Source organism: Manis pentadactyla, chromosome 10 (genome assembly GCF_030020395.1).
Source record: "Manis pentadactyla isolate mManPen7 chromosome 10, mManPen7.hap1, whole genome shotgun sequence".
Lineage (NCBI taxonomy): Eukaryota > Metazoa > Chordata > Mammalia > Pholidota > Manidae > Manis > Manis pentadactyla.
The window spans coordinates 21,571,969-21,585,718 of NC_080028.1; the positions used below are offsets into that span (position 1 = coordinate 21,571,969).

Consider the following 13,750-nt stretch of genomic DNA (forward strand, 5'->3'; position numbering starts at 1 on the left):
AGGAGGTTTTTTCCAAAAATCACTCCTCTCACCAAATATTCTGATATTTATCCCCTTACCAATTTAAGAATCACTGCCATACTCAGCCACTGTTACATATGAAAGTATACTGCACTGTCAAGTGCACTGAGGCATTAAAAGAAGTTCAGACCCATTACCTAATTCTCACACAATATATTGTTACACCCCCAGGGAATGCTTTATTCATCTCTGTACTTGCAGCACTTTACCCAGAACCTGGCACAACACCCAGTGTTAGTTAAATGAGCAAATGAAAGTGTGGCTGCTGGGCCACAGAAAACAAGCTGCTTTTTTTGAATCCCAACTGATGAACTGTTATACTCTTAACACAAGCAGCACCTAAGCTGCTGTCTCCCTTCTGGGTAATGAATGTTGAAACACCAAGTTGATAACAGTGTCTGGAACATAATTATAATAGTATTTATCAAATAATTTAGTTAATTATTAAACAACACAAACTCTTGAAGTACATGGAAGTGGAAGAGTTACAGCTACACCCAAAAATTAAGAAAACCCAACAGAAGGGTCCCATTAAATAAATAATCCTCTTGCTAGTTGCCTACATTTATTGTCTCGAGTTCAATGTTAATCCATTAGAAATAATGGATTCAAGGTTAAGAAGCTTATATTTTTCTAGCAAAGACCACTCACCAACTCACATACTTCAGAAATACCTCTTGAGAGCCTCAATGGTACATAAGGGACAAGGTAGTAGTAGGAAGCAAAGAAGACAAAGTAGTAATTTTAGGCCAGTGGCAGCCACTTCTTTTTTTAATACTAGAGAGAGAACAGCAGGAAAGCAATGGTTCTTTGTTAGACCCTCTACCAAACAGCAAGAAAAGGGTATGATGTTCACAAGATGTCAGTAGTTAACTCTCACTGGGACTTCACATGTCAACTAAACTTGACCATCTGTACCTTGGGTATTTGTGCAACATCAGAATTCGAAGACGGTCTTTAGCCTCTTCAATATTAAGTGGAAGCCTCTGGGAGAAACTCTCATCCTGATCCAACCGTGAGCAAAGATTCTGCAGTTTCATCAGGAGGCCAGATTTGTCTTGTTTCCCAATTGAAACCCAATGCACACCCCTGGGGAAGTGACCTGGTGAGGAAAAGAGTAATATGCTGAAGGGCCTGTGAACAAGAGTCTGTTTTCGAAAGACTTTACTGCTATGAATTTGCTCCAATTTTCAATCCCATTATATTTTCAATTTCTCTTGATACAGGGTATAAATTTTGCTTGTAGGGTATCATTAAGCTTTATAGCTTGACTCCAAGAAAAGTTGAAGGTATGAAGAAATTGAAGTTTGAAGTAAATCTACTGCTTATCAGTATAAACTTACCAAACAAAATTTCACAATCTTTGTCCTATGTCATCAATGATCACTGTACAGCACTATTTCTCAATCTCAGTATTCTTGACATTTTGGGCCAGCTAATTCTTTGTTGTGAGGGACTGTCCTAGGAACTGCAGGATGTACAGCCTCCCTAGCCTCTACCCACTAGATGCTAGTTACATTCCCCCTCCCAGTTATCACAACCAAAAATGTCTCCCAACACTCTCAAACGTCCTCTTGGGGGCAAAATTACCTCTGCCTGAGAGCCACTGATGTCCAGGAACACATAATGTACTCACTAGGGTTCTTGTATTAAGACTTAAAAAGAAGTTACATTCAAGTCTGTCTCTACTGCTTACTAGCCATACAATCTTTAGCAAATTGTTTAACCTCTCATTTATTATACTGCAATACAACTATTTACCCCACCTATTTCAGAGTTGCTATGAGAAAGTATTGATATAAAATATGTGAATCTGCTATGTTAACTGTAAAGGGTTATAATAGACAGTATTATTAGTGACACAGACCAAGAGCATCTTACAAATATTAAAGTCTGAACTAGCAAGTGCTCTGTAAGAGTGGACATTACTGTTACTGTCAACTGTTATATCATCATTATTAATTAAGCCTATTTTATCTTAAATAGGCATTTTTATTTATATATGTGTCAGGAGACAAAAATTCTAAGACTTCATATACTTAATCAGCTCCACATAGATAAAAAAAAAAAAGAGGGTCTTTATGTGTAAAATATGGTGAACAGTAGCATTAAATCATACCAGTGGCATTAACCATAAAGATTTATATTATGGGGTCCTTCCGGCGTCGCCGGAGTGAATTGATCCGGGAGTTGAAGAGGGCTCCAAAGGTGGGAAGTGAAGTCAGTGCTTCAGTTCCCGGTCAGTATATGTTTTATGCCCTATTTTATCACAAAAAAAGAGAAGAAATACTGCAGTGAATGAAGATTCCTCTGCATTTTAGCACTGCTTTTCTACTATAGTTGGCCTTTGAATGAGGATGACAATGGAAGAGATGAAGAATGAAGTTGAGACCACCTCCATGGTTTATATGCCCCTCTATGCAGTCATGTATCCTGTGTTTAATGAGAACGAGTAAACTTGTCTGCAGCTCAGACACTGAGAGCAGCTTTCATTAAGGCTGAAAAAGAGAATCCAGGACTCACACAAGACATCATTATGAAAATTTTAGAGAAAAAAAGTGTAGAGGTTAACTTCACAGACTCCCTTCTTCGAATGGCAGCTGATGATGTAGAAGAGTATATGATTGAACGACCAGAGTCAGAATTCCAGGACCTAAATGAAAAGGCACGAGCACTTAAACAAATTCTCAGTAAGATCCCAGATGAGATCAATGACAGAGTGAGGTTTCTACAGATAATCAAGGATATAGCTAGTGCAATAAAAGAACTTCTTGATACAGTGAATAATGTCTTCAAGAAATACCAATACCAGAACCACAGGGCACTTGAACACTAAAAGAAAGAATTTGTAAAGTACTCCAAAAGTTTCAGTGACACTCTGAAAACCTATTTTAAAGATGGCAAGGCAATAAATGTGTTCATAAGTGCCAACCGACTAATTCATCAAACCAACTTGATACTTCAGACCTTCAAGACTGTGGCCTGAAACTTGTATATGTTAAGAGATGTACCTCTCAGTGGCAGTACTGAACTGCCTTTATCTGTAAATTTTAAAGTTTGACTGTATAAATTATCAGTCCCTCCCGAAGGGATCTAATCCAGGATGTTGAATGGGATAATTGCCATCTTACACCATATTTTCGTAAAATGTAGCTTAATCATAATCTCACACTGAAGATTTTGCATCACTTTTGCTATTATCATTCTTTTAAGAATTATAAGCCAAAAGAATTTACGCCTTAATGTGTCATTATATAACATTCCTTAAAAGAATTGTAAATATTGGTGTTTGTTTCTGACATTTTAACTTGAAAGTGATATGCTGCAAGATAATGTATTTAACAATATTTGGTGGCAAATATTCAATAAATAGTTTACATCTGTTAAACATTTAAAAAAAAAAGATTTATATTATGGAATCATGGAAGTGTAAGAAAAAGCAAAAAAATAAATACATGGATAAATAAGCTGTTTTGCACCAAAGAACAATTTACTACTATTCACAAGTAATTAAGTGCAAAAAGAAATCACTATTTTAAAAATTTAATCATCCAAAAGAAATATTACATATACATATATATGTGCACTAAGATCTATTTTTTAAATATTTATTGAGCACTATTCTAGGAGTTATACATATTAATCTACATTTAATCCTCACAGGAGACTATCAAGCAGACACTATAATATATCCATTTTATGAGGTAATTGAGGTATAAAGGTTGAGTAACCTCTCCAAGGTCACACATCTAATAATGCAGAACTGGGATTCAAGAATCCAGCATCAATGCTCAACTTCCAAACTATTCTGCCTCCACAAGAACATTCACAGCAGCAATGTTTGCAACAGGAAAAAGATGAAACAACCTTTAACATCCTCTTCCACTGCCAGTTCCCTATGTCTGAGAGGCAAGCCCAGCTGAGGAAGGGGAGAAACTTACATATAAATGAAGTCTGGAGCATTAGACAGGTCTCCACATTTTAATTAACTACTGAAATGAAACTGAAGTGACCTGAGGACTCAACCTGTACAAAGCTAGGGAAACAGTAAGTCCGAGAAGAGTTTTAAATAATCAGTAAGGGAAAAAAGTTATTTTCTGACTACACCCTTTAAACCCCAATGCAATGATTACACATCCATTAAATAAACCTAGTAAAATTGCCAAGGTCTATGATCAATTTAAATTGGAACTCGGTTGGGTGATTTTCTCCAGCAAAGAGGAAGCAAGTAATACTCTAGATGAAGCATTGGGGAGTGAGAAGGAATACCTAACTCATCTCCTAGCAGAGAGAAGAAGGAATCAGCTTTGACTCAAGCTGAGAGAACTAAAGAACCAAGAGCATGTGCTAAGGAGCAACTGGATGATGGGCAGTTAGGCCTGAGGAAGCTGGTGGGATAAAAAGTGGGGACATTACAGAATCAATAGATGAGTCTCGGTAGGTCAGAAAACTATAGTAGTGAACTTGAAAAACAGAATAGGTGGAGGTCGGCAAAGGGTAGAATAGAACATTTAGCATCAAGATTTCAAAAGTGGTATTGTTTCTGCCAACAGCAATGACCAGGGTCCAGCCTGTGATCAGAGATGTATACCACTGAAGGGGAGTGAAGGAAATGGTCACTGCAGAAAAAGAGGCCAAGGAATTAAGAGACCAAAGTTTCTGAAAGAGTGCCAAAAGAAGAAGGACTTAAATTTATAACTAAAAACTCTAACCATCAACAAATGAGAGGGATATAACATAACTGGGGAAGATTAGAGAATTGAACCTCAAAGGATGAAGAATTTAGCTGGAAAGGGAGTGTTAATGGTCTAGATGAGACAGCACAGATCAAAGACCACATCCACCTGTCTCCTAGTGCTTCAGCATGTGGGATATAACAGGGAAAGAGCTGCCACACCACTGAAGAAGGCTTTTGGGAAGGTGGTTTGTATCCTCAGGGAAGTCCTGTTTCAGATAAAGCAAGAAGGTAAACATTCTAAAAGCAGGCTGATGATACAGAGGAGCTTCCTGATCATAGAGGAGGAAGTCTAGAGAGCAGAAAGGCAGAAAGTCTTGGAAATGAGGGGGGGAGACCTCGATCAGAATTGGCAATGTACTGAGTAATAACTGCATGAGAATCTACAAGAAAAAAAAAAAATGACAGCAGAGAACTCCACAGTCACTGAGGCAAAGACAGTGCTGCGAAGCCTGGTTTAATTATCAGTGCCAGGGTCTGACAAGTCTTACTGTTTTGCTCCTGAAAGCTTCCTCAAGTTTGTTTCCTCAGACTTCTTTCAGTGTAAACTGTAAATCCCTAAAGCTTCACTACATGTTATAGCTGTGTTCAGTGTGTACACATGTCTGTAAGTGCATAGGAAAGAAGATTGGAAAAATTCACTCTAAACTGTTAACCATGATTATCTCTGGTGAAGGATTCAGAATTTAGGAGAAAGGGGAGAAGGGCAGGTGAAAATAATTTTTACTTCTTTTTAAATGAAAATACTACTTTTGTAATATTTAAAACAAACAAGAAAGTTTTAAACTACCTTTTGCTCCAAGGTTTTGTGGTTGATTTTTTTTAATTTGTGCTTTCTATTTTTAAAAAAACTTTTAAAATCACCCCAAGATTAAAGACAAGCAAAGAAAGTATCCTGATGGAGCTAACTAGTAAACTTTTCAGATTTAAATATAAGTACCTATTACCTACAGCAAAGGTCTTTCTCTCTTAAATTTAAAACTGAAATATTAGGGCATTATAAACATAGGCAAGGAAAAATAAAACACTACAAGCTTTGAAAAGAATGACAAAGAGACCAACTGATCTGAAAATCTCCTACCATCACAATATGGCAGTGAGCTAAATACTGATGTTAATTCCACATTTCAGAGAGAATCTAACATACTGACTATGGGCACAAGAGGGAGCAATTTAGCTTTGTACCTATAATTCATTCACAGAAACTCAGAAATAACTGTCCTTATTCAGAGAAAAGTAACACCATTCTACTTTCAAACATGATTTCCCCTGGTAGCAATTAATAATCTAACAGCAATCAAAGAAATCTTGGGAAGGGCAGAACAAATAGCCTCTGGAGAAAGCTTCTATGCTTTAAAAACAGCTTATAAATATAATAGTGTCAATGGTTTAAAAATAATGTAAACTCTACAACTGCCTTACCCAAAAAATAAATATATAAAAGGCTGAATTTCAAAAGGTAGTGGGTTAAAAATGTATAGGCATAAATAGTTTAGAACTTAATATTCTTAAATTTATACCAAACATACCTAGAATTGTCATGTATATAAATGTTGAACCACTATGTTGTATACCTGAAACTAATGTAATACTGTGTGTCAACTACCCTTCAATAAAAAATAATTATCTACAAAAAAATAAATAAATAAATAAAAATCTTACATAACAGAAAATAAAAAAATAAAAATATAAAAATATAAAAAATTTACACCAAACACTATCCAAAAGTAATAAAATTTCTACAGGAACCACAATTTTAATAAAGTCTGTAACCCTTAGTAATCTATACTTTCAAAAGAAAAAAAGGTTTTGCAGTGCAAGTAAATGGCAAAAATTCAATGTTCCTATATTTTAGAATGAAAGTGAACTATAGAGAATAAAATTTATCTTTAGGAAAATATCCATCCTTGAACTAGTGGATATTCTAAAGCAGACTCCAAAAAGAATAAAGAGCTAAATATGAATGGTAAGAGTAATAGAGGACTATATAAGCAAAATTCAAGATGCACAAATTAGAAGGAAAAAAACTGATTTGACTATAAGAGAAGTAAAGATTTCTATAAGGGCATTCAGGACAAAGTTAATACAGGTGACACATAAGGAGAAGGTATTTACAAAGTCTAAAACTAACAAGGCCTAATATTTAGAATATACAAGAAACCCTTAAGAAAAACAAGAAAAAAGATGGAAATCCCAGTGGAAAATCAGATAAAATATATAATTAAAATTTATAAAAAAAGAAATGATCAAACTTATCAGAGAAATGTCAATTAAAAGACATCACTTCATACCTGCTGGTCTGATAAAAATTATAAAGCTGGATGATACCTAGTATCAAAGGGAAGTAAGGATGTAGAAGCCCTGATGGGAATATACAAATTAAAAGAGCCATCAAATTTTATATTTGTATATCCTGTACTTTAGTGATTCTGCTCCTAGCTGCATATAGTCAAGAAATACTTGCTTCCATAAGTGTTCAACCCAGCTTTGCTGAAGTAGCAAAGAGTTGAGGACAATCTATATATCCATCTACTATGGAAACAGACAATAAAATGTGCCGGATGCACCCTACAGAGCGTAGCGATCAGTGGTAACAAATAATATGAATACACAGCAACAAGGACAAATCTTAAAAAGTGTCAAGAAACAGAAGAAAACAGCACTATAACATTCATGCAAATTTAAAGTATCTGCCTACAAACAACATAAAATTATAAGAAAACATATATTACATGTACATTTATGAAGAACATACATTAGAAAGAACACCTATGGGGAAGTATAACATTGTGATATATATATATTTGATCTTCTTCACTGTCCCTGACACATCTCTAAAAACCCTTGTAATTTCATATATAAGGGCCATATATAGGCATCTTTTATTACATATTTAGTTTGTCCCCAGTTCCAGAAATACCTCCATAACTATAAAAGAGAAGTGACTATCTTATGTTATCCTTATAACAAGTCCATTTCAACCATATCCGAGTTTATGTTAATGATTTTTGGAAAGCCCCTACCTAACCTAAGGATGAGAATTGGTTATCAGGGGAATCAATAATATGATTGGAGGGTTAGAAATATCAGCCCCACCCTCAGACCTCAGGGAAGAGGAGACACGTTGGAGATTGAATTCAATCACCAATGGTCACAATTTCATCAATCATGCCTATGTAATTAAGTCCTCAGTGAAAAAACAAAATATGCGAGTTCAGACTGCTTCTGGATTAGAGGTGTGGAGAGAATGGTGCACCCAGAGAGGGCATGGAAGCGCTTCACCCCTTCCCACATAATTTGCCCTAAGCATCTTTTCAATCAGCTGATCCTGAGTTTATATCCTTTTCTAATAAACCAGGAACCTAATAAGTAAAATGTTTTCCTGAGTTTTGTGAGCCACTCTAGCAAACTAATCAACACAAGAAAAAAAAGGGAGTCTCTTATCTACAGCTGTTTGGTCAGAAGCACAGTAATAACAGGGACCTGCAACTGACATCTAAAGTTGAGAGGCGGGGGATGGGAGGGCAGTCTTAAGGACTGAACCCTTAACCTATGGGATCTGATGCTATCTCCAGGTGGACGGTGTTGGAAATGAATTAAATCATAAGGACACCCAGCTGGCACTGAAAAATTACTAGATGTGTGGAATATCCACATATCTAGTGTCAGAAAAGATGTAGTGTTGCAGTTTTGCTCAGGAGACACAAAGGAGAAGTATAGTTTTTCTGCAGAAGAGAGGAAATTTTAAAAGGAAATAAACAACCTAAGTCTTATACCAACCTAAAATAATGGGCTGTGAACTAAGGAATATAATTCAGTCCTGTGTGCTTGAGATCTCACAAAAGCATATGAGATATGAATTAAACTCACTATGCACTGACATTTTCTCAAAACAAAAATCTATTCCAAGACCATAATTTATACAATATAATTCCTGGGTATTTAAATTCTGTACGTTGCTGGTTAATTTTAACTCCTAAAATTGAAAATTCACCCCAGTCATCTTGAGTGATTTAAACTAAGTTGAGGGGCACACTTTTAATCCTATAAATTTGTGTTATAAATATATTTTTAAAGAAAATTCATCATAATATTGAAAGGAAAACCTATTTCTTCACACTAAAGGAACTTAAAATCAATTTCATTCCTGAAATATCCTTCATGATGAACTTTGGTTGCTGATATATGTGATGAACAGTTGGTGCTGGCAAAACTGGACAGCTACATGTAAGAGAATGAAACTGGACCATTGTCTAACCCTATACACAAAAGTAAATTCAAGATGGATCAAAGACCTGAATTTAAGTCATGAAACCATAAAACTCTTAGAAAAAAACATAGGCAAAAATCTCTTGGACATAAACATGAGCGACTTCTTCATGAACATATCTCCCCAGCAAGAGAAACAAAAGCAAAAATGAACAAGTGGGACTATATCAAGCTGAAAAGCTTCTGTACAGCAAAGGACACCATCAATAGAACAAAAAGCTACCCTACAGTATGGGAGAATATATTCATAAATGACAGATCCGACAAAGGGTTGACATCCAAAATATATAAAGAGCTCACACACCTCAACAAACAAAAAGCAAATAATCCAATTAAAAAATGGGCAGAGGAGCTGAACAGACAGGTCTGCAAAGAAGAAATTCAGATGGTCAACAGACACATGAAAAGATGCTCCACATCGCTAGTCATCAGAGAAATGCAAATTAAAACCACAATGAGATATCACCTCACACCAGTAAGGATCGCCACCATCCAAAAGACAAACAACAACAAATGTTGGCAAGGTTGTGGAGAAAGGGTAACCCTCCTACACTGCTGGTGGGAATGTAAATTAGTCCAACCATTGTGGAAAGCAGTATGGAGGTTCCTCAAGAAGCTCAAAATAGAAATACCATTTGACCCAGGAATTCCACTTCTAGCAATTTACCCTAAGAATGCAGCAGCCCAGTTTGAAAAAGACAGATGCACCCCTATGTTTATCGCAGCACTATTTACAATAGCCAAGAAATGGAAGCAACCTAAGTGTCCATCAGTAGATGTATGGATAAAGAAGATGTGGTATATATACACAATGGAATATTATTCAGCCATAAGAAGAAAACAAATCCTACCATTTGCAACAACATGGATGGAGCTAGAGGGTATTATGCTCAGTGAAATAAGCCAGGAGGAGAAAGACAAGTACCAAATGATTTCACTCATATGTGGAGTATAAGAGCAAAGAAAAACTGAAGGAACAAAACAGCAGCAGAATCACAGAACCCAAGAATGGACTAAGTTACCAAAGGGAAAGGGACTGGGGAGTATGGGTGGGAAGGGAGGGATAAAGGTGGGGGAAAAAGAAAGGGGGCATTACAATTAGCATGTATAATGTCGGAGGAGGTGATATGGGGAGAGCTGTGCAACACAGAGAAGACAAGTAGTGATTCTACAGCATCTTATTACGCTGATGGACAGTGACTGTAATGGGGTTTGTGGGGGGGGACTTGGTGAAGGGGGGAGCCTAGTAAACATAATGTTCCTCATGTAATCGTAGATTAATGATACCAAAAAAAGAAATTATTAACAATTAGAAGTTGAACTGTCTTTAAATTCCCCTAGAATTCACTAAAGAATGGAGGCAACCAAAGACTGAGAGAGCTATCTAACTATTTCTGAGGACCTACCAGACTCAGTAAGGTGTACTGCTGAGGGCACCTGCCAGATGTCCTAAACCCTCTTCTACACAGTATGCCTTTCCCTACTCCAAAAACTGCCCAATACCCTTCCACTTTTCCAACTGTCCCATCCTTACCTAGTCTGCATGGCAAACTTCTATCCTTTCTCCAGCTGAACTCCAGCTAAAATGTCATCTCATTCAGAAAGCCTGTCCTGTCCATCCTCTTCTCCCAAAGAAATAACACTTCCTTCCTTTGTTCTAACTTTGCACCTTATACTTGTTTCTACTATTCCATTCATCATATATATCATAGTTTGTTCACATATCTGTCTCCCCTATTAGACTGTGAATAAGTTCCTTAGATGCACAGATGGTGCCTTCTTTTTGGATCCCCAGTACCCAAAACAGTGCCAAGCTCCACAGGAAGCTCTCAAATATTTACTGAAAACATGAATACCTGAAGCAAAAGAAGTCACCAGACCTTAAATGAACCTAAAAAGCCTACCTATAAAAATCCACTGGTTGCCCTCGTCAACTCCCAATTTTTTTCTTGGCCTTACATGTTAGAAAAATTACTAAAGATTTTTTATGTTTTAAAAATAAGAAACAAAATTAATTAGAGATGGAATGAATAATTTAATATAGGATGTGAAAGACATGACAGAATCACCCATTGGGAGAGTCATTAATGGAACTGAGTCTCCAAGAACCTCCTTCTCTATAGCACCCTATGCCAAAACAGTCTCTGGACTGACAGGAAGGTGTAAGTCTAATACTGCCTGACAGGGAGGGATACAAGTTGAACAACCTTTTGAGACCCTTCTTTAACCCTAAATCCCCCCAACTGTTAAAGTACAAAGGAACTGGCTTCAATCCAGTGATAAGTACCACATGACATATGAATTACTGGCCCAGTTAGCCAAGCCTCAGTGTGACAGGCTAGGCAGAAAGTGAACTCCAAAGTTAATCATGCCTGTGGTAGGCAGAATGAGAATAATAGCTCCCCAAGATGTCCACATCCTAATCTACAGAACTTGTAAATATGTTACATTATATGGCAAAAGGGACTTTGCAGATGCAATTAAATTAAGGATTTTGAGATTAGATTATCCTGGAATACCTGGGGGGCTCAATGCAATCACAAGGGCCCTTATAAGAGGGAAGCAAGAGTCAGAGGAGATGTGGTAACAGAAGCAAAGAGCAGAGAGAGAGAGAGAGAGAAATCTGAAGATGCTACGTGCTGCCTGCTTTGAAACTGGAGGAAGAGATCCTGAGTCAAGGAATGCAAGCCAACTCCAGAAGCTGGAAAATGCCAGGAAAAGGATTCTCCCTCGAGCCTCCAAAAGGAACTCAACCCTGCTTATACCTGAATTTTAGCCAAGAACTACTTTGGACTTCTGACTCCAAAACTGTAAGATAATAAATTTGTGTTTTAAACCACCAGATTTTTGGTAACTTGTTACTGCAGCAACAAGAAACTAATACAATGGTTAAAGACTATCTCCGTGGCCAGCAACACATGGTCATCATTAACTTACCGACTAAGAAGAAATGATCTCGAACAGCTTCTGCTGCTAACACAGACTTCCCACAACCTGCCATTCCATATATGGTGACCCATCCCGGTTCACCATTCAGTCTCATGAGCTTCTGCTGAATTGCATTCACCAGCTTCTTCCTAGTAACAAAAACCACTGGCCTCTGTGGCACTCCACCTTCACATAGGACAGTCCTTACTGAAATTCAAAACAGAACACGTATGAATGAACAGAACTTTGAAATGGTTACTCAAGTAATAGCATAAAAAACAAAGAGAGCAAGACTAGGCTTTAGCCTCAGAATTATACTAGAAGTAAGAAAATGGAGGTAGCATATTAACTTCAACTTTCTGATTTCTCAGAACACCCAGAACAAAAGAAAACATACACTCTTCTACATGACAATAAATGATGGATCTGTCCTTACTCAACCCTATTCCTCCCTGACTCTCTCTTTTTCTCACATTGAAGACTGGGAAGGAAAGTGTAAAGAGAGGAATATAGAAATCTTTCAAGAACATAGATTTCGGAAGATTCTTATTCCTTCCTATGCATGATCTTGATAAGCACCGAACTGGGAAAAAGCTTAAATAAAGACCTATAAGTTGTCTAATTATCTGTAATAATTAGGGTAATGTATATTACCTCAGCAGTAGATAGCTTACTAGGCAAGAAGAAAATGTGAGAGAGAACATAGATGCAGATAAAAATATTTAAACTGGAAAACAACAATAATTTTTTAGCGACTGATCAGCTCTCAAGCAGACTCCATCCATAGTTAAGACAAAACTGCACCAATGTAGCAGAGGATATAATGGATACAAACCATATGAAGTTATTCCACCACCAGAATCTTTGCCATTGTTAGAAGAGACAACGGGAATACCACCATGGAGAAGGGCAGCGAGATCTTTATACCCTTCGTGTAGTAGAGCATTGTAGAATGATATATAGGCAGAATTATCTTTTTTAAGTATCAGATTAATTAGCACAGCTGCTCGTTGCTGAGTGGGCTAAAAAAAATAAATAAGTAGTTTAGTATACTAAACATATGTATATGTATAAACATATACAAAGAATACATTTGGGATACAAATTAGTGGAAGTCAGTGCAAGTTCTGAAATAAATTCTAAAAATGTTTAAGAAAGCATAAACTGCCTCAGAGACCTTTACCTCATTTCTTACTTTTTCCTCTTCTGATATTGTTAAACCTCCATCGCTAATCATGCAATCCATGATGTAGGATGTTTTGATGTCCTTTTCCAGGGCTTTTCTGTGTTGAAGTAAACAATTTCGAGCTTTTGCATCCATCCTCCTCAAATTTTTCTCTCTCTAAGCTGTTAATCATGAGCTACAGGCAAAAAATCAAAATATTCATCAGGCCAGTAACATAAAAATATGTATAACCTCACTAGCAGTCAGGAGATGTAAAGAAAGTAAGATTTCTTTCCAGAGGCTTTTAAAAGTAGACAAAACCCAATGCTTTCAAAGGTGTAAGAAAGCAGATGTTCTTACATACTACTTGAGGAGAGTACAAAATGGATGAACTTTCCTGGAAGGCAATATGGTAAGTCACAGAGATGTTTGACATTAAGTATTCTTTTTAACCCAGAAATCCACATCTAGGAATTCATCTCAAGGAGACATTCACATATGTATGCAAAAATATTCAAAGAAAGAGTTAATAGTGTCTAGGTTTAAAAAAAATGAGAACCTAAATGCTCATCATTCTGAGTAGAGATTTTAAAAATTAGAGTATGTCTACAAAATGGAATATTATACAGCCA

At 36.6% G+C, this 13,750-nt stretch overlaps 1 protein-coding gene and 1 pseudogene across 6 annotated transcripts in view; one reads left to right on the forward strand and one right to left on the reverse strand.

The window, feature by feature from the left end:
- Positions 1-13,750, reverse strand: part of APAF1 (apoptotic peptidase activating factor 1) — a 78,002-nt gene that overhangs the window by 62,277 nt on the left and 1,975 nt on the right. For 5 of the 6 annotated variants that reach the window (XR_008991944.1, XM_057486488.1, XM_057486487.1 and 2 more), the window contains exons 2-5: positions 13,137-13,314; positions 12,789-12,975; positions 11,963-12,160; positions 940-1,123 (exon numbers count right to left, since the gene is read on the reverse strand). Coding sequence is in view for 5 of the 6 variants with exons in the window: in XM_057486488.1 (XP_057342471.1) it covers positions 940-1,123; positions 11,963-12,160; positions 12,789-12,975; positions 13,137-13,274 (707 nt within the window). In the remaining variant the exon portion in view is untranslated. Of the gene's footprint in view, positions 1-939; positions 1,124-11,962; positions 12,161-12,788; positions 12,976-13,136; positions 13,315-13,750 lie in introns of those variants that run through there. The other variant, XM_057486489.1, reaches the window with a different exon arrangement.
- Positions 2,157-3,352, forward strand: LOC118915429 (programmed cell death protein 10-like; annotated as a pseudogene).